The sequence below is a fragment of the Xiphophorus hellerii genome, chromosome 10, assembly GCF_003331165.1.
Source record: "Xiphophorus hellerii strain 12219 chromosome 10, Xiphophorus_hellerii-4.1, whole genome shotgun sequence".
Taxonomy (NCBI): domain Eukaryota; kingdom Metazoa; phylum Chordata; class Actinopteri; order Cyprinodontiformes; family Poeciliidae; genus Xiphophorus; species Xiphophorus hellerii.
In genome coordinates, this window is record NC_045681.1 from 5,001,537 (window position 1) to 5,025,380 (window position 23,844).

At 36.6% G+C, this 23,844-nt stretch overlaps 1 protein-coding gene across 2 annotated transcripts in view; it reads left to right on the plus strand.

Moving 5' to 3' along the window:
• Positions 1 to 23,041, plus strand: part of LOC116727429 (leucine-rich repeat-containing protein 51-like) — a 63,238-nt gene extending 40,197 nt beyond the window's left edge. The window contains exons 1-4 of one of the 2 annotated variants that reach the window (XM_032574851.1): positions 16,037 to 18,395; positions 19,182 to 19,387; positions 19,627 to 19,775; positions 21,488 to 23,041. In XM_032574851.1, coding sequence (XP_032430742.1) covers positions 18,344 to 18,395; positions 19,182 to 19,387; positions 19,627 to 19,775; positions 21,488 to 21,632 — 552 coding nt within the window. In that variant the 5' untranslated portion in view covers positions 16,037 to 18,343 and the 3' untranslated portion in view covers positions 21,633 to 23,041. Of the gene's footprint in view, positions 1 to 16,036; positions 18,396 to 19,181; positions 19,388 to 19,626; positions 19,776 to 21,487 lie in introns of those variants that run through there. The other variant, XR_004340799.1, reaches the window with a different exon arrangement.
• Positions 23,042 to 23,844: the final 803 nt, after the last annotated feature.

Here is a 23,844-nt window from a genome sequence, read left to right on the forward strand (position 1 = left end):
TACAAGAGAAAGACGACCAAGACATATGTTCACTTACACGACTCTGGGTCAACCAGTGTACCAGCCGCACCCCATGGTGAATGCAGTTGGAACCCAACCAATGCAGTGTATGCACCAGTGTTTCCCCTCACCGTACTTCCATCCTATCCAACCCCCACCCATTAGCTCTTACCCTTACCTACCTGTTATGTGTCCAATACACTGTAGATAGAACACTTGGGAAAGATAGTTACATACCTGAACCACACATACACCATACATTACATATCCATCTACTGTAAAATATACATCATACACTGTATACTCACCTTGAGCGACCTGCAACACAAAACACTACATATTTTTGTTTTGCAATGTTTTGAAAAAAATGTATGTTCAGTCAAGTTATTTTGGAGACTTAAGTGTCAGGAGCCACCTTTGTTTGTTGGGGAGTGTGTGATACACCATAAAGTGGGAGAATTTAATTATCACTTGGTGATAGTCCAGAAAATCTGTTTAAGAAAATATACGCCACCACACAGAAATTAATAGTATCGCAACTAATTACATATATGGGTTTTAAAAAAAAAACAAAAAAAAGGGGTAACGAAGGTTCGGGCAACGTCTCACCAGGAGACCGGAATTGAGGAGCCCCGCCCCTCGCTCTTCAGACAGAGTTTGGGGAAGAAGACGGCGGTTGTCCTTTCTTTCTCTCACTGACTGTTCGTCATTACAGGTTAGTAGTGTGAAGCTGGTGAGGGCTGCCCCCCCTTTAAAAATGTGGAGTAACAATGTATATTTGGATATGATTTGTAATTTGATTGATAGATGTGCTGAAACATTGAAAATAAATAAAGAAAAAAAGGATTTGTTAGGATCGCAGTTAGCTACATTTTAGCTACAACGGTCGCATAACGGCCGTTCTGAAGATCGCTACATGTATCTTTTTTTAGCTCCGTTCCACTCCCCGATTAAACATTGGTACCCTGAGATACATTGTGTTGTTTTATCTGTTAAAAAGGAGTTATTATTATTATTATTATGATTATTGTTATTATTATTATTATTACTATAGACTTTACTTTTTCTCCCTCGCTATGTAATCAATTAAACTGTAGTTTATTCAGTCGGACAGTAGTTATTGAAAACACATTAGAGCGAGCTTAAGGTTTTGTCCATTATTACATCTCCCTCTTGCAGTATTCAACATAATTAATCCTCTTATTTGAGAAATGGTTTTTTTAATGTATATCGCTGCACTCTGGATTGATTGGTGAGAGTTGATACCTTTTTACACAGGTGAAGGCTGTGTGTGGTTTTTTTGTAGCAGAAGAAAGGACACAGGAATGTGATTGTTCTAGGAAATGTTAATAATTTCATAATTTCAATAATTTGTAATAAAGACAGAGTTTGGGGAAGAAGACGGCGGTTGTCCTTTCTTTCTCTCACTGACTGTTCGTCATTACAGGCTCTCCAAGATCAAGGGAAAGCAGAAAGTCTTCAGAAGAAGAAAAAAAAACGGAAAAACAAAACAAAACATCATTTGTTATATTTGTCACTATAAGTAGAGACGAGTAACATATGCGGTGAATCGGACCAACACCATAGTATGAAAAACATCCCCATATCATGATGCTTGCACCACCATGCTTAATGGTCTTCAGTGAGTACTGTGGCTTGAATTCTGTGTTTGCAGGGCGTCTGACATACTGCCTGTGACCCTTAGACCCAAAAAGAACAATCTTGCTTTCATCTGTCCACAAGATATTATGCCATTTCTTTTCAGGCCAGTCAATGTGCTCTTTGGCAAATTGTAAACGCTTCTGCACATGTCTTTTTCTCAGCAGTGGGACTTTGCGGGGGCTTCTTGCTGGAAGGTTAACCTCAGTAAGACGTCTTCTGATTGTCACAGTACTCACTGTCAACTGAAGGTCTTGCTTGATCCTCTTGGATCCCATCATTGGCTGAGTCTTCGCCAGTTTGGCTATTCTTCTGTCCATTCGAGGGGTTGTCTTTCTTTTTCTTCCTCGTTTTTCAGTTTTTTGCTCCCATTTCAGGGCATTTGAGATCATTTTAGCTGAACAGCCAATGATTTTCTGCACCTCTTTGTATGTTTTCCCTTCTTTAATCAATTTTTTTATTAGGAAACGCTCATCTTCAGAACAGTGTCTGGAACGACCCATTTTCATTGTTTTTTCAGGAGAAATGCACAGCCAGCATGCCAGTTGTCTTGATCCTTAAATACGGATCACCTGTTAACACCCTTTTTTCCCAGAATACCCTCCCTAATTGATGCCCTCTCTAATTGGACTCACCACTGCTATTTTTTTGAACACACCCTTTTCAGTTAATCATTCAATTTCACAGAATCCACAGTATGCATGGCTGTCCTGTTGGGTTTGTTGGTTTTCTATACCTTTATTTTACCCCCCAGAAACTTATCTGGGGTATAGAGTTTGAAATGTTAATAAAACCAGTGATTTTCTTGCTGCTGTTGAGGCACTGCTATTATTTCGAACACAACTGTATATATATATATATATATATATATATATATATATATATATATATATATATATACATGAACACAATTGTTTGCATCTTGCTGTTTATAGCCAATGTGCTTTTCAATTGAAAGGTGAAACTATTAGGTAAAAATAATGATAATCATATGTGCTAATGTAACAAAAGTTGTTGACATTAATGAAAACATGATTTTAAATGATGATAGTGTTGAGTCCAATCCAAAAGATTCAATACCAGCTTGCTCCTGCCTGAGCGAGGCACTTAACCTACCCTGCCCTTTATTTTTATATGAATGTGTGTGGGGGTGTGTTGGCGTGTGCATTTTGTAGCTCAAGTGTAAACCACAGTGACTGCTCAGTATGAACTACATAAATTCAGTCCATTTATATTCTTTTTTGATGTTCCTTTGTGTGTTCAAAATAGCTGACTATATCTCCTGAACAAAGAACATGAAATGCAATTCATCAACTGATTGCATCTATTATGTACAACAATTTCCTTCCATTATTTACCAGTAGACTATCTAAAAAATGTCAGATCATGTAAACTTTTTAAAATGTTTTGCTCAGCCAAAAATATAGCTTGGTGTAGATTATTTTCTTTTTTTCTTTTTTTCCCCATACGAGAACCACAACCCAAGCATCTAAGAATCAGTTTTTAGTCTTAAAGGAAAGCTCGTACTGGGCTCAAAGGAATAAATAAGTATAGAGAGCAGGGATAACTGATGAAATGGGAAAATGGAAATGCAAAAGATGGAGCAGTCTCACCAAAAATATATATAAAGTATAACATGGGTAGACTGAAATGTTCCATTTTTAATAGTATAACTAAGTGAATGAAAATGAGAGACAGAGAAGAGCCAAGATTGCAGATGTCATCTTGATTGATGAGCTGACATTTCCACCAGACCCAGCTAATGCCGTCTCACTGCTGACACTGCTGCTGCTCATGCAAAAATGTACATAAATTCACCGACTGTCTTTACTGGTTTATTTTTTGCCCTCTGTACATTTACACACCTGCGATCTTCTCTCCTCAGCTGTTCACTCATACTTATGCTTAAGCTGTTTTTTGATCACTGTTTTGGTTTTTCACACTGTATAAACAGGTCAGCACTCTTAATGGTAATATCTTAGTGACAGCAACATTCAGGATTTATCCAAGAGGATGGTTCTGCATAAATCACACTGGATTTCTTGTTTTTCTTTTTTAGTTAAATGTTTCAGATTGTCAAACAAATTTCAGCAAAGAAACTGAATGAATGCAAAATGTTTTCAAAATTTCATTAATTTTTGTCGCAATCCTTGGTCTGAGGTTTGGCTTTCTTTTGTTTACGTTCATTCTGCCACATTTCAGTATTTTTAGGGTGTTACCATGATAGTTCATTTTTGTGTTTGTTTTTTTTTTTTTTCTTTTTAGATCTTTTTTAAATTTGTGTCCAGTTCTACTTCTTTCTGTTAGTTCTTTCTTCAGTTTCCTGCTTTAATCCTCAGTCACCTGCTGTGTTTTCTGTTGATTGCACTCATCTGGTTTCCATACCACGATACGCCACAATATTTAAGCTCTTTAGGTTCTTTCTCTCACTGCCGGATTATGCTGTTGCTGTCACCCTGGTTTCTGTGTTTTTCCTCGTGTTCTGCAAGCCCATCGGTTTAATCATTATATATGATCTCCGTTATGCCCTTCCCCCTCTCCTGTTGCCATTTGGGTCCTTATCAACAACCTCCAAATATGACAGTTATGGCTGGTAAGGTCAGTGTTCCTAATACAACAATAAAATATAGACTGGGCAAAAATGGCAGCCATCGCTGCTAACGGAGGAAAAAACAGCCCTGATTGAGAGTCGACAAAAACTGATATTCATGATTCTTCAATCTCATAGCAAAATATTTTGTGCACTGACTAAATAAAAATTACAATTTAAATAATTTGACTGTCTCTTCTAATGTAAAATTAGAATCATTTTAAAACAAAAATCATGAAACACGAACTAAATGCTTGTTTCCCACAAAGGAAATGATCATGCAGGAAGAAACTGGATGTCCTTGACAGAGGTGACTTCTTTTCCTGCATGTCAGTGTACTTTCTCTGTCCTTATTTATATTCCCAAATAATTTGGTAAATTAAAGCCACTGCAGCCCATTAAAAACCTTTATTGTTCAACATATGCTCACTGTCCTAGGTGGCACCTTCAGTGGTACCTGGACTTCAGCCAACTAAAATGTTTAATGTGAACAATCTGGTTTAACAAAACAGCTTTTTTTAAATTTATTTTATTTTTGTGCGTTTTTCAAAATAAAATCATTCTTAATCCCACCTGCACAGTTCAAATTTAAATTGGGTGAATCCGAAAACACACATCAAACACACCGAAATGGTGAAAAGTCATGTCGAATTCAGCATAGAGGCAACTTAATGAAGCATTAATCATGAGGTCCTAACAGTTCAGAGTGATTTAGTACTATCTTACGATCAAGAACCCAAAACATGCTTCACTGGATTAGTTTTCGCAGAAAGGTAATGCAGGTAGGATTTATATACTTCTGAAAATGTTCCATTAAGTGCAAAATGAAGTTCTCTTTTTGTGTCTTTGAAGTTTTGTGGGCTATGATCAAAGGCAGGGCTCTGAGCCTTTTTGCTGCCATCATGGAGAATCCTCTCAACTCCAAACATTTGTATGTGTGCGCGCGTGTTGGCGTGTGTGTGTGTGTGTGTGTATGCTTCAGCTGCATCAATAGCAGAAAAACTTTCTGCTCTTCTGAAAATGTTATGGCCTTGGAGCATGCAAAAGTTATTTTAACATAATTTTAAACACATACACACACAGCTGTCAGTCTAAGAATATAATTATGTTTACGCTGTAGTGTTACAAGGTTTTCACCTGACCCTGCAGTTGATTTTATTGTATTCCAATAAAAACTGACATGTGCTTAATAATCCACCATGCTCAAACTGCAAAGTGCTAAAACCAATTCATTTAAAACATCGCACTGAATAGTATTGAATGTTATATTTTTATTATTTTGTTTGAGAGCATCAAGGCAAACAAATGAGACAGAATCTTTCCCGAGGGCCATACCATTGGAGGACGCTAAATCCTTGTTGTCTTAATTAAAACTCGGTGAACAGACGCAAATCATCATGGCCCCCAAAGCCCAGGAACGAAACAGCACTGGGGAAAATAGTTTTCAAGCTAATAATTATGTTGATTGTGCTTTTCAAAGTCTACAAACCTTTCTGGGAGCGCAAAGCGAAACGGATGATTACAGCTCCATTCAGGAAAAAAAACCAACTCTTGATGGAGACATCAGTTACTCATGAATTAGAGATCACGGAAATAAAAGAGTAATTTATCTAAAGAAAGATAAGAGATGAGGGCAAATGGATCTGGATGGTTAAACCCTCCTCTTCCGTATCCAAACCTGGATTGGAAGGATATTTGAGGGATTTTGTTTGATTAAATCACAAAGGAACATTTATTGAATCTTTGACAAGAAGAACTAAGACGGCTTTTAAGGGAAAAGCTGTTCTAACACTGGCATACCTATTAAAGTGAATGGTGAGTCGAAGCTGTCATTTTTGTAGTAAATAACAATGTCTGCCTATAAGATTTTGCCACTGAAAGTAAAGAAATTGAAAGATGGCAAGAAGATTTTCCCTCCTCCCACATTCTTCCCAATCATGGTGTCTTTCCAAAAATATCTATTTCTGGAAATGACTTTTTTATGTATGAAATCTAATTTGTTGTGAGATTTTTGCCAGACTGAACTGCCTAAATCAGTTTGCATGCCTCCGTACTTAAACCTTGCCCAGAAAAGGTCGGAACACAGAGCAAATTACTCCAATTTCAGCTCAACTTCAGTGGCCCTGTGCGGCAGTTTCAGATTAATTTTAAAACGTCATTGATCATTTTTAAGTGAGTTTGGACAACTGCCCAGCCAAAGCTCTCAGTGCAAAACTCATTCAGTCATTTTGCATTTAAAGCTCAAGAATGACCCCTACACTACAGCTGCTGATAGCCAAAACAGTTTTACTATAGTTGGGGATCATTGAGTTCCTTATTTTGAAGCAGAAAGCCCAAAAAGTCTCATACTTTTGGTCGCTGCTCAGAACTTGTGGCCATAGATGAAAGTAGGAAGATAGATCCACCAACTCAGCTCTTACTTCACCATGGCAGACCACTACCATTTTTGCATCACTACAGATGTAGCATCAGATTCTTAAACTCCTCCAACCTCACCCAAAGATGGCATTCTACCATTTTTCAGTTCAAGACAAAAAGCAAACTTAATAGCCTAAAAACAGTTCAGTTCTTACATGGCATTGCTCACATGATGTTTTATGAGAAGCCCAAATTGCAAAAGCTACCCACCAGACAAAATGTTATCAAATCCTATTGGTTAGAATTGTCCAATGTCATTGATACCAAATAAAGACTGAATGCTAGGCCATAAATACGATGCTCTCAGATGCTATTATACACAATGTCACAGTGACATGCATGTAGACAGACAAGGCAATTAACTTCCAAATACATAAAATACTAACACACCTTACTGTGATATTTCCTATTGAATCTTGAAAAAGAGATGGGGGAGATCAAATCTTATGCCAAGGATTTTTTTTCCCCTGCTGCACTGAAGCTTGAATGTTGTTCCATTGTGGCTAACTTTGAAGTAAAGCATCTGCTAAATAAGTGAATGCAAATTTAACCTTTTGGTACATGCGAATGTCGCACTGGGTTTTAAAACATACATGAGGATTTTATTTTCCTCCGAGACATTCAGAAACATTTCAGCGCTGGCTGAATTATGTATTCTTTTTTTTTTTCTTTTAGCTGTTGGGTGACAAGTAATTATACTCTTCGGAAACATCCTCAGCTCCTGCTCTTCAGAAAGACATTAGTCACTCTTATCTTCACAGAAAGCAAACTAAATACAGGCACTTACAGTAGATACACATACACACGTGCACGTTTACTGTATGCACTCACACACACATACTAAGCTTTTCTATATTTTCAAGGACTTCTGTTCATTTTCCATTCTTTTCTAAAGCCTAACCCTGACCCGCACCATAAACTGTATTCACGCATTAGTCCTACGTTTAATCCCTAACCTGACAATAGCACTTCTTCTTCTTCTTGGGGTTAGGCTTTGGGCCCCATAAGGACCAGTCCATCTTCACAAATTAGTAGGAAATATCAATAAGGACAGAGAAAGAGAAAGTGGACGTTACAATGTGAGAAATGGTAAAACACCCTCAGACACTAAATGATGTTTCCAAAGCTAGAAAAGATGCTACTCTTCACTTAGCCTTAATTGCTGCTTTCCTAAACTTTAATTAAAGCATTCTCCCTCTGTTCTGCATTCTTTCAACAACAAATTTAATTTACATTCCAATGTCTTGCTTTGTTTTTTCAGAGTTACTGTATGCTGTCACAAGTGTTGGCATGAAGAAAGTTGTATATCCAGTCAACATCTCTAAAACAAATAAACAGACCAACATATTCACATGGATCCTTCGAAGGAGACAGAAAGTGCCATCCACACTTTTTTATCAGTTCTGATAAAGAGGACTCAAAAGCCTTGAGACAAATTCATTTTTTGTTGCAGTAGCGTAAAAAATGTAAAACTTTTAGGAGTCCGACCATTTATTGTAGAATATTTATTCACTGTGAAAAAACAATCTGCATTGAATCATATATATTAATTATGAAAATCCAACTTATTGGCACTACTTCCAAGTTTTTTTTTTTATCTTTGTTTTCATTCAAATTGTTGAGAAACATATAATTAGTAATCTATGCAAATCAATGTTCCTCAAACATGACAGAAACATATTCTAGTTCATTAACAGGAGCTAATTCCCAATGCTCATTGTTAGAGATGAAGGACTACACCATGGTAGTCACAAAGTCTCTGCGACATTTCAGCATGTAGGTGCCATCTACATGCTGATATGTCATGAGGAGTTCCTGGAAAAACGACCTCTGTTCTATACACATCTAAAAATGTGTTTTGTGAGTTCATGAAAAGCTATTTAAATTTTGTACGGAATGGTCAGGTGAAATTTATCTTTTCGACAACAAACACCTTATGTCCTGCATGAAACAAAGAAGGAACATGTGCAAAAGCACCATATGCCACCATCTGAGTAAAAGAGTGTATAATGCTAAGGTCCTTTTTCCCTTCCAAAGGCTTTGGGTGTTTTGTTAAAGCAATACGCAGGGACCACTGGCAGTAAAATGAAAATATAAAGTTAACAGAAATAGTTAACTACACAGAAAAATTTGTCCTTTCCCATAGACCACAGGTGTCAAACTCCAGTCCTCAAGGGCCCGTGTCCTGCAGTTTTTAGATGTGCCACAGGTGCAAAACACTGGAATGAAATGGCTTAAATACCTCCTCCTTGTGTAGATCAGTTTTCCAGAGCCTTGCAAATGACCTAATTATTCTATTCAGGTGTGGTGCAGCAGAGGCACATCTAAAAGTTGCAGGACACCGGCCCTTGAGGGCTGGAGTTTGACACCCCTGTCATAGACTAATGGGTCCAACTTTTAATGAAGTTAAAAGTCCAAAGACCTTTTAACTTCATAAAATCTTTAAAGTGAGCTGAAGAGAAGAGGGAACCGAAACCTCTTCACATTCTGGAGAGATGTCCAAAAGAAATGGTCTCTGTTTTGTGCTCCAATGCTGTTGGCAAAATTGGGCTTTACAAAGTAACAAGAAAAGCCCCAATATAAGTGAAAACAAGTGTTGCTTCGTATGTGTCCAAAGTAAAGATTGGACTTGTATGCAATTTCCAAAGGGAGATTATGCAACTGCAATAAAAGATTAATTTATTCTAAGGTTTTATTACACATCTTTACCACGGGTGCCAATAAAACGGTTTAAGGCTTTCAAATGTCTTTTTTTCTCTCTTCTTTGGTATCAATAAGCTTCTCTTTGTCCTTAGAAAACATTTAACCTCATTCCAGTTACAACTAATAAAACACTCATGCACACAGTCGTTAATCATCTCCTTCTCCACACATGTAGGCATGCGCATTTTTTCTCAATCACCTATTTTTCTGAAGCTAAGAGGTCACAGTCTGTGTGTGGTAGATAACAATGAATTATGGTTTTACACACATAGACACTCACACTTTTTGAAACCCATTTCAATGACTTTGTCTTTGATTGTCGGGGTGCGTGTGTGTGTGTGTAATCTGCTGATGTCAAGTGTTCATTTGAAAGGCCATAAAGATAGATATCTTCCCATTGCCGCCTTAATCACATGACCTTTAAAAAGTCAGTCAAATGGGATTTTATTTTCCAAGGCCTTTGATATGGTGACGGTCTCATAAGTTTAGAGGCTATTTTAATATTGAATATGCATTTCAAATATTTGTTGTGTAAAAAAAAAAAAAAAGTTATTCCATCTAAAGTTTTAACAGCCATCCTGTTCCCTCATGGTTTTCTTTTGAACATCGCATGCATTTGGAATCTTTTACAGCAGCTTGAAATACGGTAATTTGAAAGAATGTAAGTTTTTCAAGTTTAGGCCTAATTATCTCATGTTTTTGTCGCTTGGAGGTAAAAATGGTGGAAATTGTAGCTCTCTTGAAGACATAACCTTGATTCTTTTGGTACACTTCATGTATTGATTTGAACCGACACAAGATATTATCTCAACCCTTTAGTTTTGTGAACTAAAGTTGTTTGAACAATTTTTCCATTCCCTCCAATTATGTCAGGCCCTTGAATTTGTTCTAATTTCCTGCTTTAACCTAAAAGGACTTTATAATTGCAAAGCTGAAGTATTAGACGACTGTTCAAAAGCTTTTCGAAAGACATCATCTTTCTATCCTTCTATTTTCAATACCCGCTTAAGCCTTGGGGGACTGGTACCCCTCTTCAGTGGTAAATGGACTGAACTCGTATAGCAATTTTCTAGTCATGCCAAACAATCAAAGCGCCTCTTCACTCGAGCCACGTTTAACCACCCACACTCAAAGGCGCACACACATTTATATACCAGTACACATATCAGCAGACAACTTCAAGTTAAGTGCTATGTAGTTCTAAACTTTATCTCTCTGTCCGTCTGTCTGTCCTTGTCTGACTTGTGACGTATCAAACTAAACAAAAAGACAAGCCGTGGGTGGAGCTTTAAGACATGCAGCCAATCATACATTGGAAAATTGGGTTATTTAAGGAAGAGCTGAAGTCTTAAACAAGACTACTACATTTGTTCTAGTGGCTCTGAAGGACTTGATGAATTTCGGAGGGTTGTGGAAGGTTAAGGCTTGGGTCTGAATGGTAATCTGCTCAGTGCTACAGCAACATTTGTTGTATTTCAAGTGTTTTCACAGTTCTCTATATCTGGCGGTAATGATTTTGTTTTTACTGAAATTATATTTAAATTGTCACCATCTCTGGCCTAAAAGTGTGGCTCACAAAATTTCAATTTGGTGAAAAGATTTAATCCTTTGTATACTAATTTTTCCCTTTGACTGCCGTTTCCCTTTGTCTGTAATAATTTCTTTCTCCATCCACAAACCTTTTCACTGTTTCCTCTGACAGATGCACCTAACCCTGTTTTTTCTAGCAAGAGCTACGCTGGACCTCTCCCTGAATCACTTTGTGTAATTGAATAAAATTTGTGGTGATGATATTGAATAAAGTGTCTCCCGGGAACTTTGGCTAACGATGGTTTTTTTGTTAGCAGTAATATGTGACAGAGTATTAGAGCCATTGCAGATAGAAAAAAAAAAAGTAAATTGGCAAGAAAAAAAGAAATTTTTAGATTAATCTCACAAATTTTCTAGGAAAATCTTGAAAATTCTCTGAGTTTCAGAAGTCAATTCTTTTGCTTTTGGAACTCCAAGATTAATCTCAAAAATGTATGAAATTTTTGGCAGATATTTACTCATTTTTTCTGTCTATAATGGCTTTTGTAAGCAGTGGTAGTAATCAATCTCAACTAAGTGATACAATACACGATTTTAAGTGGTCAACGTTTATAGATTCTTAACAGCACTGAACAATGGCCGCTCTAATCATAGAATACTGCCCTTCAAAAAGAGCGGAAGCCAGTGAGAAAGGCAAGGAAAGTTTATATGTGTGACACGATTCATGAACCAGAAAATCCAAAGTTCTTTACATTACACCGAAGGAAAGAATAAAGAAATACAAAAATAGTTTCTGGAGAATACTGCACCCAGGTACATATCAAATGAAAAACTCTGCTAGCTTGTCTCAAAATAAACCTCTGAAACTGTGACAATAACTCAGCCTTACCCAATGCTGTCTCTGTCAGTCCTCTTGATATCAGTCATAATGAACAGGATGTTTAAACCAGTACACAAACTATTCTTTCAGAATCCAAATACATACAACGTGCGCATAGCATTGAGCCACATATTTAGTCTTTGTGAGGGAGCCATGATATAAACTGAGCTTTTCTTACTTTGAAAATGAAGTCCAATCATTATGCCCCGTTGCGAGTTGATGCCTCATTTTCTGATTAAGCTCTTTGATCATTGGTTTTCTTAAGGCTACACAGCCATCGAAATCCCCTGAATTTCCTTCACATTGGACATGTGAAAAGACTTTTAACCTTCATTCAAACACAGCTGCGTGTTCTGCTGTTTTTATTCCCATTTTTATTTCACTGAAGTGATTTTTGATAAGGATTAGAGATTTTATTTCCAACCAAATCTATTCCACAAAGTCCGTGTTTCCACACTAAATGCAGCTTCAGACATGTTGACATTATCCTGAAATGTTTTCTTCACTTGATGCATCGTAGCAATTTAATAAATATAGTGATTTACGTGCTGTCATATTCACTGACAGTGAATATGGTGAAAGGCGGCTGACCATCAGACAAAGCAGCTGAATGAGCCACTGACTCCCTGTTGACCCACTTTGTAACTGAGGCAAAAATTGGCTGACTGAATGTAAAGACAGGGGACAGACTGCTAATTGTTCATAAATCAAAATAGAAAGCTCTGTATGTATTGTATGTCGAGGAATCTTTTGTAACAATCAACTTTCTTGAATGTTGGGCTGAACTGAAATAAGCGATTGCAGTCATGTTCTGACTCCTGTTGGGATGAGCCGTTCTTGAGAAAAATTGAAAACAGAAACAGCTGGTGCCACGCTCACCCTCTTCAAGAAAACTTTGATCTTTTTCTGACCAAGTAAAAAAAAAAAAAAATGCTTACAACAGTGTCTTATCTGGCTTTTGAAAATACCTTAAGGCTTGCAGTAATTGACTACACAGCCTCTGAGAGATTTTTAAAAAATATATATCTGAAGTGTCTGAGTGAAGCATTCATTCCATTAATATTTTCTTCAGTGTCAATTTCAGCTAAACAGAAAGCAGCTTGTTTCAGCTCATTAGTTCACAAAACATGTCGGTGAAAAGGTGTCGCAGAAGATTCTACTCTTAGTTCCAATTCTGTACTTTGCAGCAGGTTTTTAGGATATTCTAAAGAAATGGCATACAACTAATTGAGATGAACTTTATTTGGCCTGACATATGAATATACATGAAAATAACAATGCAATGACTACCTGTTTAATATTAGTGACAGAGTTGTTTCCTTTCAGTGATGCAGTCTGACTGAAAAATACTTAACATTTTAATCTATTTTTATTTATCTATCATTAACTTTTTTTTTTTTTTTTACCTGGGATAATAATTTGATTGATTAGAAATGTAATAGATATCTGTACATTTAGGCAATATGTGTTTCTTGTCAAAGTTAATACCAAATACTCCTTTGAAATGTTAAAAACTGGGTAAGAGCTTAATTTAAGGGACGTTAGCAAGCTTCAGTGAAGAGGATGTGTTGGTGCTTGACTGCAGGCACCTCTTAAAATGTTTACTTTTAGAGGTAAACATTTTAAGAGCTTATAACTGACCTTTTAACAAGTAGTTGTTGCCTTTAAAACTAACAAGGAAAAAGCTATTAAACTCTGTTGTTATGTACTGTGGCCTGAGTTTCTCATGATATAATAAGCTTGTATAAAAATACTTCAACTGTATTGTAGTTTGCCATTTAATGATTCAATTTAATCATTTTAATTTTCATTTTGTTGTGTGTTCAGTATTTTTAAAAGGAAAATTTCCTTTCATATTAAAAGAAGATTCTTATTTTTGCAAGATTGTTCTAGGGAAAAAAAGAGTAGAAAATATTTTTTAACAACTTGTAAAGCTTATGTTCTGTTTAAAAACAGCCGTTTGTTTCTTTTGTGTATATAAGTATTTCTATTTACACTCGGTGGCTGATTTTACTGTTTTTTTGTTGGTCAAAACTAGTTTGCATTTGTATTTTATACAAGCAAATTCAAACTAAACAGGAAATCACAAGTCATAAATTTATTATAGGCAGTCTTTCCATAAACATTTCCCCATCCCCAACCCAAAAAGGTTTCCCCTGAAAAACACAATATATTGTATAATACATATATAATATTATCATCCTAAAATTGAATCCTATTTTATTTACAGCAGTGGTTACATAAGTTCAGGTGCAGAAATTGCTTTAATAAAGCTGGCTTCTTCTGATGCTACCATCAGAACAAGAATCAATAAAGTGCCAGATGGCTCTGGAAGAGTACTCTGAGGACCTGTTCTCACTGGCGTCAGATGTGCCATAGACAGACATTAAAACAGAGGTTTGAGCTGACTTTTTTATGTGTAGCTGGCACTAAGGAATGTGATAGGACTCCAGAGTCATTTCATCAGAAAACCTTAAAAGAAAAGCTCTCCCGGAAGGGACGGAAGCAGCGTGCATAGCCCTGCCTGGACTGCACAATTTAAGAGAAACACTTCTTTTCTCTTCTATATAAGTTGATTTTCTTCACTGTGATTTAAAACAGTAGAAGCCTGTGAGATGACTTGGAGTAGCATTTTTTAAAGAAACTAAAATCACAGTCACAAGAAACACCACAGCAAATATATCAAATTCAATCAAAAAGCTAATAGTAATCTCCATTTAAACGATTTCTTTGATTGACTGTAATGTGCCAATGATTTAGCCATGGAAATGAAACATTATAAATGATAACCTTGACGCCACTTTTTCTCAACCTCTCACCAATTTCTGAAGTGTTGCAGAACTGTTTGGGATACGCTTTTGTCAAAATAGATTAGGATCACGGTAACAAAGCTTTTCTATACAACCTTTCCTTTTAAAGATTCTTTCTTTGCAACTAATTCAAGAAAAGAGACACTTTGATCCCTGCCTTCACATTCTGCTGACACGTATATGGATGTACACATCCAGGATTTTTTTTTTTTTATCCTGAGCCCTTGAAGAAATGCTTATTTAACTTAAAAGTTTACAGCAGTGGAGTGCTGTGGTGGTTCAGGGGGCGCTGGCGGACATTTTTACAAAAGAGGGGCGCTGAAATTCCTTTGGGGGGGGTTTGCTCGAAGGTAAACTTTTCACCTTAAATGGACAACAATACCAGTTTAGACTTTGAGCAACTTGTTAAAATTGTATTGTGTAACATTAAAACATGCCTGGCTGCAACTGTATTGACGGTAGCTCTCCTTCTCTTCCGTGTTTGTTAGCTTCTCCTGCTACTGGTATCTTCACCGCTCCAGTTCAGCGTTACACCGGCTGGTGACGGTGCTGTTATTCACTTGTCTAGTGTCTCATTTTCAAATATTTTATGTTTTATTGAGGATTTTTGTACATATGTTTTGGCAGTGCTGTGATCATGTCAAAGCAGCAAAGATTACTGGTGGTGAGCGTCAATAAACGATGAAAGAAACTAAAGAGAACATAACAATAAACCAAGAGAGGATAATACTAACCAAAGAAAACTAAATGAAATGAAAGAAGAACAAAATGCAAGAATAAACTATGAAACTAAAGTAAATGCAGAGTAATAAGCTGGTAAGGCAAGACCTTAAGAGCAATAATTAATACAGAGGACTGTATGGCAAGAATAAACAAACATAAAAGATTTAATCCATGTTCCTGTCTCCTATTTGTATGGCATTAAAATGATCTGGAACTTTTGTTTTTCCACTGAAAGTTCTGTTGCACAGTTATGCCATGTGGGTGACATTTTATGGATGATAAAAATGGATGTCCCATTCTCCTGAATGCAGCACAGAGCTGCTCCACCAGAAACTCTCAGAAACACTGAAGAGAAGAAGAGTTATGATTAATATAGTTGCAGTTGTATCCATGTTTTCAGGTTGCAGATCACTGTCGTTCTGCAGATAGATCAAAGTTTAAACTTGTATTGTTGTACTTCTTTTATCTGGTCATTTTGTGCAAGATTTAGCAACTATCATCAGAAAATCGCTCAGAACAAGGATATTTTTTTTCACTCTGATTGGCTGCTGTTGGGCCTACCGGTTTTATGAATGTCCATTGGATTTTTCACAGATGCCTGTAAAAATAATTTTTATTCACATTGCTTTTTTGTTCTCTGGGAAATTACTTTTGATGATAAATAAAAAAACAAGCATAAAAATCAAAACATCAACAATAGTGTTAGTAATATTAATAATAAAATAATATTCAGTGCAAAGTAGCCTAGAATTTCTTTGGTGGGGGGCGGTGAAGTACCAGGATAATGGATGGGGGGGGGGCCCCAAAAAAGGTTGAGAAACACTGAGTTAGCCAATAGTATGACCTCAAGACTGAATGCAATAAAAGGAAGAGGTCAGGATGAGAGAGATGGACAGAAGTAAAAGCGCAATAGACTTGAAGTAAATGTTAACAAAAATATGCTATCTGTCATTTCTGATTCTTTTATGCATAACAGTTATTCATTAACAGCAGGACTATTCATTTGAGTTTTTCAGTTTGAATTATATAAAAAGAAGAAGTCATGATAGAAACAAATTCTCAAAACAGTAACTCTGAAAGTAGTTCCATTTATTCATACCTCAAGAATTATATAAATTATAATTTTATAAACTTAAATTTACATTCTTTGGGAGGCAGAACAGAAGGTTGTTTTTTTGGCCAGTTATCTTCACTGCCCAGTAATTTTAGGAATTTAAAAATTCCTAAAACTACTGTTTGGAAAGCGTCCCCTGAAACAGCGCCACTTTGGTGCCCGAGTATTAAACCAATCATTCAACCAGATGATGGTCACAAAGGGAGCACACAGTGCCATTTATTTAGAAGCCCAGGTCCTCCCTTCTCCCCTCATGGTCTCCTGATTGCTGTTTTATTCAACAAAAGTGACCCTTTTTCTTGATCTGTGGTCTTAATAAATTCAAAGCGCCTTCTGCTCACACCCCCCGCTCCTCCCACACACACACCATGCATGTCCCCAATGCCGTTTGCCACAATCTACTGACTGTCCAAATATTTTACACTTCTATTTAATTTGTTCACACTGATCCTGATTCCCGTCAGTGTCCTCATCTCATTCTGTCCTTGAGTCTGGCTTTTTTTTCTTCATATGCCCTTGCTCCTTGAATGAGATGCTAATGTGCTGCCAGCAAAGCAAACACGCATACATATATTTCGAGTGTGCGAATAGCTGAAGTAAAAACTGAAGTTGCTGATTGACATTTTTCACTGTTATCTTCTGACTTGTCCTGTGTCAGCTGTTCTACTCGTACTTGTCCAGCAGTTTGCCCTGTAAAGCATACATTATCTGCATTTATTTTCCATTCAGCCGACTTGTATTCAGTATTTTACCTACTTACTTGCATTTCATATTCATGGCTGCTTAAGCATATTGTCACCTTGTTAAAGTCACTTCTTGCCAAAAGTGATTTTTTTTTTTTTTTTTTTCCTAAATCATCTTTTGGCAGAAAAGAGGTGGTAATATTTTTTTCCAAAATCACTTTTGACAAAAAATGACTTAGGTCATTGTTCTAGGAAGGTGAAGTTATGTAGATTCAGCTTGAAGTTTATTTATTTTGATGTTATAATTGCATTAACAGCAAATAAGCTTGCTGGCCATTCAAGCAAAGTACTATGGTCATTAATCCATGTACTGCTACTAGTAGTGTTGGCAGGGGACAAGTCTTGCTAGTAAATGAAATCTAGATCTACATAAAGATTGTCGGAAGAAGAAAGCAAGAAGTTCAAGGACAAATATGATGGACATTATGTGATTATATAGGAAGAAAAATAAGCAAATATGCTAAATGGCTAAACATGCATCTAAAATAAAAAGAAAATATTAAAATAGATATAATCAAACTGACTAATGGACTTTGCACACCTTTTTATTTATATACAAAATTCCCAATACTTTTAATTTAGCAACAATTCAAAATGAAAGGAATTTTCATCAAGCGTCACCTCTCAAGACAAACCTTTTAATATTTATATATTTCAAGAATCAATCAGAACTGCTCTCATCAAGAAGGATAATTATAACCACATGAAAATTTTAGTAGCAGTTTATAGTAGTTCATCTCTGGTAAGATGTCTCTGTTCTGGGACCTTCCTGCCCTTCCATCTGCAGCAGTGAAATGCCTGAGGCATCGGTGACCCCAGAGTACAGAACAGAGCCGTGTCATTGACAGCAGACATGACACTGATGAAGTCAGACACAGTTTATAAAGCAGGTGGAGGTGAGCTGCAACATGGTATCGGCAAAAAATAGACAGGCCATCCACTGCAAAAAAAAAAAAAAAAAAAAAAATCCCTTCATCAGTTAGTTCTTTGTAGATTTGATAGACCATAGCTAGGATATTGTCAATGTTGATGGGAGATTTTTTTCTCTCTCACTCTGTCTCTCTTGGAAACAGATTTTTAATTGATATATTTACTTTTGAATGTTGAGAATTCTTTGCCAGTTTGTTTATCTCAAACTTCATGCTAAGCACTTGAGAACATTCAGGACTTAACATGTATGGTCCTCCAATAGATCTGTCTTTCAAAGACCTCAACAATGTCACAGGTATATTTCTCTACTTTTTCTTTACCTTGAGAAACTTTAATGGTCTGTTTGCTTTAAAGGGGCAGTATCATGTGTTTTCCAGCCACTTAGTAGTGTGCTTAGTAGCACAATCACATAACTATGTCACATTCAGTTGTTATAAAAATGACGTATATATGTATCCGACTTAAAATAAATGTTATTTCGTAATTTTATAATTGGGCCTCTGTCTCTTTAAGAAAATTTTGTTCTTTCTGACACTGACACTCTGCCTGCAGGAAGTTTTCACAACAAAGCGCCTCTATTAACCTTAAACAATATTTTTTTTACCAGCGTTTCACTGAGAAGTAGCTCGTAAGCTTAGCTCAGCAAATGCTCAGTTCCACCAGATGTTTGCTAATTGCTGCTGGCTAGTCTGAAGGAGCTGAGTGGGGGAGTTGCGGGGGAGGGGTGCTCTGTAATGCAGAAGCTTAGAAACTGCAGTTCCATGAAAGAGCTTCGCTGCCAAAGGCTCTGTTCGATCCCCCAAAGCGTTTTACACAGCTGGATGGTTGCTATGGGAGATTCAAAGAGTTCTCAAAAACAAATCAACTAAATACTCCAGGTATGTTTTTGATGAGGGAACAAAATTCTAACATGTTGTAAAGCTCAAAGAGGTTGACTATACATAATACTGCCCGTTTATTGATTTGAATGTATTAATCATATTCTTGAAATCTCGTAAAGGAACTTACAAATACGTTTTAGAAGAATAAATATAATTAAAAAACTATTCCTGGATCGCTTAACTGACTGACTGTGGTTTAGATGCTCTGGCGGAGATTCCCCGCCGTCCCCTGCGACCTTTAAAGATCGACTTGAACAACAAGTACCTGAGCCAGTCGATGCGTCTGAACAACAACAACATCACAAATCTCGTTGGCCTTGAATTCATTTTGAATCATTTTCTGGCTCAGCCATCATCGCTTGGCTGGCTGGATCTCTCCTGCAACAAAATAACAAGCATTGAACATGTAAGATGTAGTTGTAATACTTTTCATTATATACTTATTTGCTAGGCCAAATTGTCAGTTTTGCAGGTTAAATCATTGTACCTCGTTTGACTGAACCTATTCCTTGTCTGTCTTTATGCGTTATATTTTTTTATACATAATTCAGTCTACACGCATTTAATAAAACAATTCTTTTTTGTGTTTCTTCATTTTAAATGTAATAATTCTCATTTTGAACAGTGTATCTTTGTGCATTCCAGGTTCTATGTGAGCTAAAGGAGCTGCGTGTTTTGTATCTGCATGGCAATGACATCTGGAGCCTGACTGAAATAAACAAATTAGGAGAGTTGAATTATCTGCACACCATCACGCTTCATGGAAATGGGATCGAAAACATAAAGGGCTACAGGTGATTTGCTTTAACTATCAACTAGTTTCTTAACTACCACAGCAATATAATTTGATTCAGTTTTGCCATGCAATTATAACTGTAACGGTGTAAATACCAACCCATTCCACAATGGTTACTTCAGCATCCAGAGGTTGATAAAGGTATGGTAGTTTCACCATACCGTCTCAATTGAGTTTTATGAATATGTAGTTCTTTCTTGTAGGTATATTTAGGTTTACAGTAATACTTTCATTTTACAAGCATATAACACCTGAAGATGGGGTGGATATTAAGACGACCTTCCAACCTCTGTAACTTGGAGCTCAACACTAAACATAAATTATCAAAATACCAGTAGAAACATGGAAAAAACTAGTTGGCAATTATAAGAAGGGTTGGATTGCTGTGACACAATTTTTTCCATTGATTGCTGAGAATGGTAAAAAAAAATAATTTCCAACCTGACATTTCTTTAATTAAAATGTAAATGAGAACAAAGATTGTTTTGGCCTTTTTTCCCAAAATTTCCGCTCCTTGCTTGCTTTAAGCTATTTTATTCTCTTTTGGGAAATGCCTGTCCAATTTCCCTTTGACAAAAGACTTCTTGGAGTAAATAAAATAATTTCAGTTAAATTAGTCCGGCTTTATTATTTAGCACAGTAAAATACATAAACACTAACAGACAGAGGAATAACAATAAAACAAAAATTAGCAGAAAAATATACTGAGTTCCCAATATATAGCACACTTGTGGGGATTAAGGTCCACAACCACCTGCAAATAGCTAAAATCTCTTAATACTTGGAGTTTACTCTCAACAGAAGAATTCATGACTGGGTGAATATGAAACTATAAATTGGCTGGGGTGCATTCTATACAATGAAATAATCCATCTATAGAAATTCACATTAGAAAATATATCTGCAGACATACATCAATTTTTATACAAAAAAGAAAAAAACGAGAACTGTAAGCAATTGTGTCATAAAAAGGTTACAGCAAAGTAATTATATACGCTTTCAAACATTTCTGTAACCCTTGGTGCAGGAACGTTTTTCAACTAAGAAAATATATGTGATAATTTATCATCCTTTTACTATATCTGAAAGGATTGTGATTAATTATATATTTAACCAGATATAGTTTCTTCACTGAGCTGTTGGTCTCCTGTGTGGTGCCTGAACCACTTCAACAGACTTTTATTTTTTCATATAAACAAAATAATGTGAGAAAAGAAAAATAAAATAAAGAATCTTATCTCAAAGTGCAGCTGCACAGTGGCACAATTGGTAGCCTTGCAGAACCTGGGTTCAATTCCCAGCCCGGGGTCTCTCTGCACGGAGTTCGCATGTTCTCCCTGTGCATGTGTGGGTTCTCTCTGGGTACTCCGGCATCCTCCCACAGTCCAAAAAACATGACTGTTAGGTTAATTGGTCTCTCTAAAATTCTCCCTAGTGTGTGTGTGTGTGTGTGTGTGTGTGTGGGTGTGCGTGGTTGTTTGTCCTGGCTGTCTCTGTGTTGCCCTGCGACAGACTGGCGACCTGTCCAGAGTGTACCCCCGCTTCTTGCCCGAAACGTTCTCTGGAGATAGCGAGCACCCCTCCCGACCCCACTAGGGACAAGGGTGTACAGAAAATGAATGGATGGATCTCACAGTGCATTCATTGAGTTGAAATGACATATAAATTATTTCAAATAATCTAATGTATGTACCTTCTACTGTGTTTGAGGAATTACGTTATTTCGATGTTGCCTCACCTGAAGAGGATGGACTTCAGTGCTGTGACTCGCCAGGAGAAGGTCTTGGCTTCTATTTGGTCTACGAACATCAAACTTCCCAGAACACGACCCAAAGATGTGTCAGAAGATGATTAAACAGTCATTCAAGTAGTTCAGATTTTTTATATTTTTTTACCAGTAAAAATGATTTATAAATGCCTTTACAAATGACTGAATAATTGGTTTGTGTCTCTTAAAAATGTGAATCCAGGAAATTTGGACAAATAGAATGAATTAGTTTCACCACAATGCATTCAGCATTTTCACTTGCAAGAATTTACAGTTAGTAGGAATGAATAATTTCTTTCCATTTAACTTCTTAAACTATTTTAGATTTATGTTCCTACTGACTGGGCTTGTTAAGCAGAAGATACTCAGATGAGCCTTGAAAGTGACAGCCTCACTCTTATGAGTTTCACCCTGAAAAATCCTTAATTGCGTGGATTTAAATGTCCCTGAATCAACATGTGGTAAGGACTTATCTGGCCACTGAAGCCAAGACAAAAATAGAAATCTTTTGAAAGTTAATTTAGATTCTGTGGATCAGAATATTGACATTGATATTTGTGTGAGATGTAGCAATGACTCAGTCGTCTTTGACAGCTTCCAGATTCCTGATAAAAACATTTACCCCATGTCCCAAACTGCGCTGTAAAGAAAGTCTCGATGAATATCTTTTAGTCAGGATGGCAGTTGCTCTCAGCGGGATGGCAGACGGTGCTCCAGGAAATACTTTGCACTTTGGAGAGTTTTGACTTCAGACTAGCTACTGTACATGAACATTACTTTTTTATCTTGATGCAAAAGGCTTGTCGTAAAATAAAATGCATGAATCAGGATCTTATGTGTCAGATTTATTCATGGTTCCGCTACCACTGGATTTCATCAAAAAGTTAAGAGAAATGTGTGAAAATTTTAGAATTTTGCAACTGGTCTTGTTGCATTCAGGCATGATGAGAAAGATTGTATTAATCAGAACTTTTTTCTTTTTTTTTTTTTTAGAACTTTTTTGGTTTTCAATTTTTTTTTATTTGATGGGTTCTTAACAGAATACTGTTCTTAATACACTGTGAAGTGAAAGCATGTTTGAAGTATTAACTTGACTCACACATTAATTATAAAACACCTTATGTTGTGACAGCTGACATACAACTATTGTCCCGTAACGGTTGGCTGCTGTTTAATCCACAAGCTCAACCTCTTTGGTTCTGATTCCTGCATTCTTTGATTTCTCCATAAAGTTCTGGAAAAGGACGTTGGATCCTTTTCCAAAACAATCCACCAAGTCATTTAGGATATTGGGGAAGCTTAAAAATACAATTACACCTTCAAGAACTCTTTCCAAAAGTTGAATTGTTCTCTGTTCCTCTGTTACGTGTGTATTTTTGTCTTCTGTTGTATTTAATGTTACAAAATGTGACTAGAGGGATATGAAGGCTTTAAAAAAATTAAAAAAAGCAAAATGTGGTTTGAAAGTTTATTACAATAAAGAGGACATAAAACTACTTGCACCACCAGTACAAAGTTGTTGAAAACTAAAAAGGAGTTACAAGACTGAAACGCAGATTAAGTGTTCAAAAACTCTAGAAGTTCAGCTCGGCTCCAGAGAGAGTTGTCCAAGCCATTTCGAAAGCCTCACACTCTGCCAGAAGGCAGAGCATGGTTGGAATTTACTACAAAGCAGGGAACTAGTCATTCTCATGAATTATGTTCAGGAAATAAGCATACATACTCATTATACTTACTCTGAGGGCAGAGCCCTAGACTTTGCCCACTCCCTGATGTCCACTGCTCTGCTTCTGCTCCTCTCTCTGCAGCAGTTCCTCTGCCGCCGGCCCTGCTCCCTTCTGTTCTGTGCCTTTTTTCTGCTTCTGCTGCTTGTCATTCAGCTCTGAGAACGGGGTCTTTTTCCCTCTTACCTGTGTGTCTTTCCACCCACATCTGCCTCCTGATTGGTGGGTCAGCACACAGGTGTAGACACGTAGTCAGCAGGGTGGAACAACACTGCATAAACGCATTTTTTCTCCCATATTATAATTTTTAATATGGAAAAAATGTCTTGTTCCACTAGCAGATTATTTCATTCATAGCTCGTACTTTTTCATTGATATTAAGGAATTATTGACATAAAACAAGCTCCTCTTTCTTGCTGAAAAGTTAATTGTAAGTTAGCTGTGTCTTATTTCAAGTGTGTGGAAATATTTGGACGAGAAACTAGACCAAAAGCACTTGGGAAGATTTTGTATTTTTGCCCTGCAATCAATCAAACACTGAAAAAATACATTAAAATCATGCTGAACACAATTAA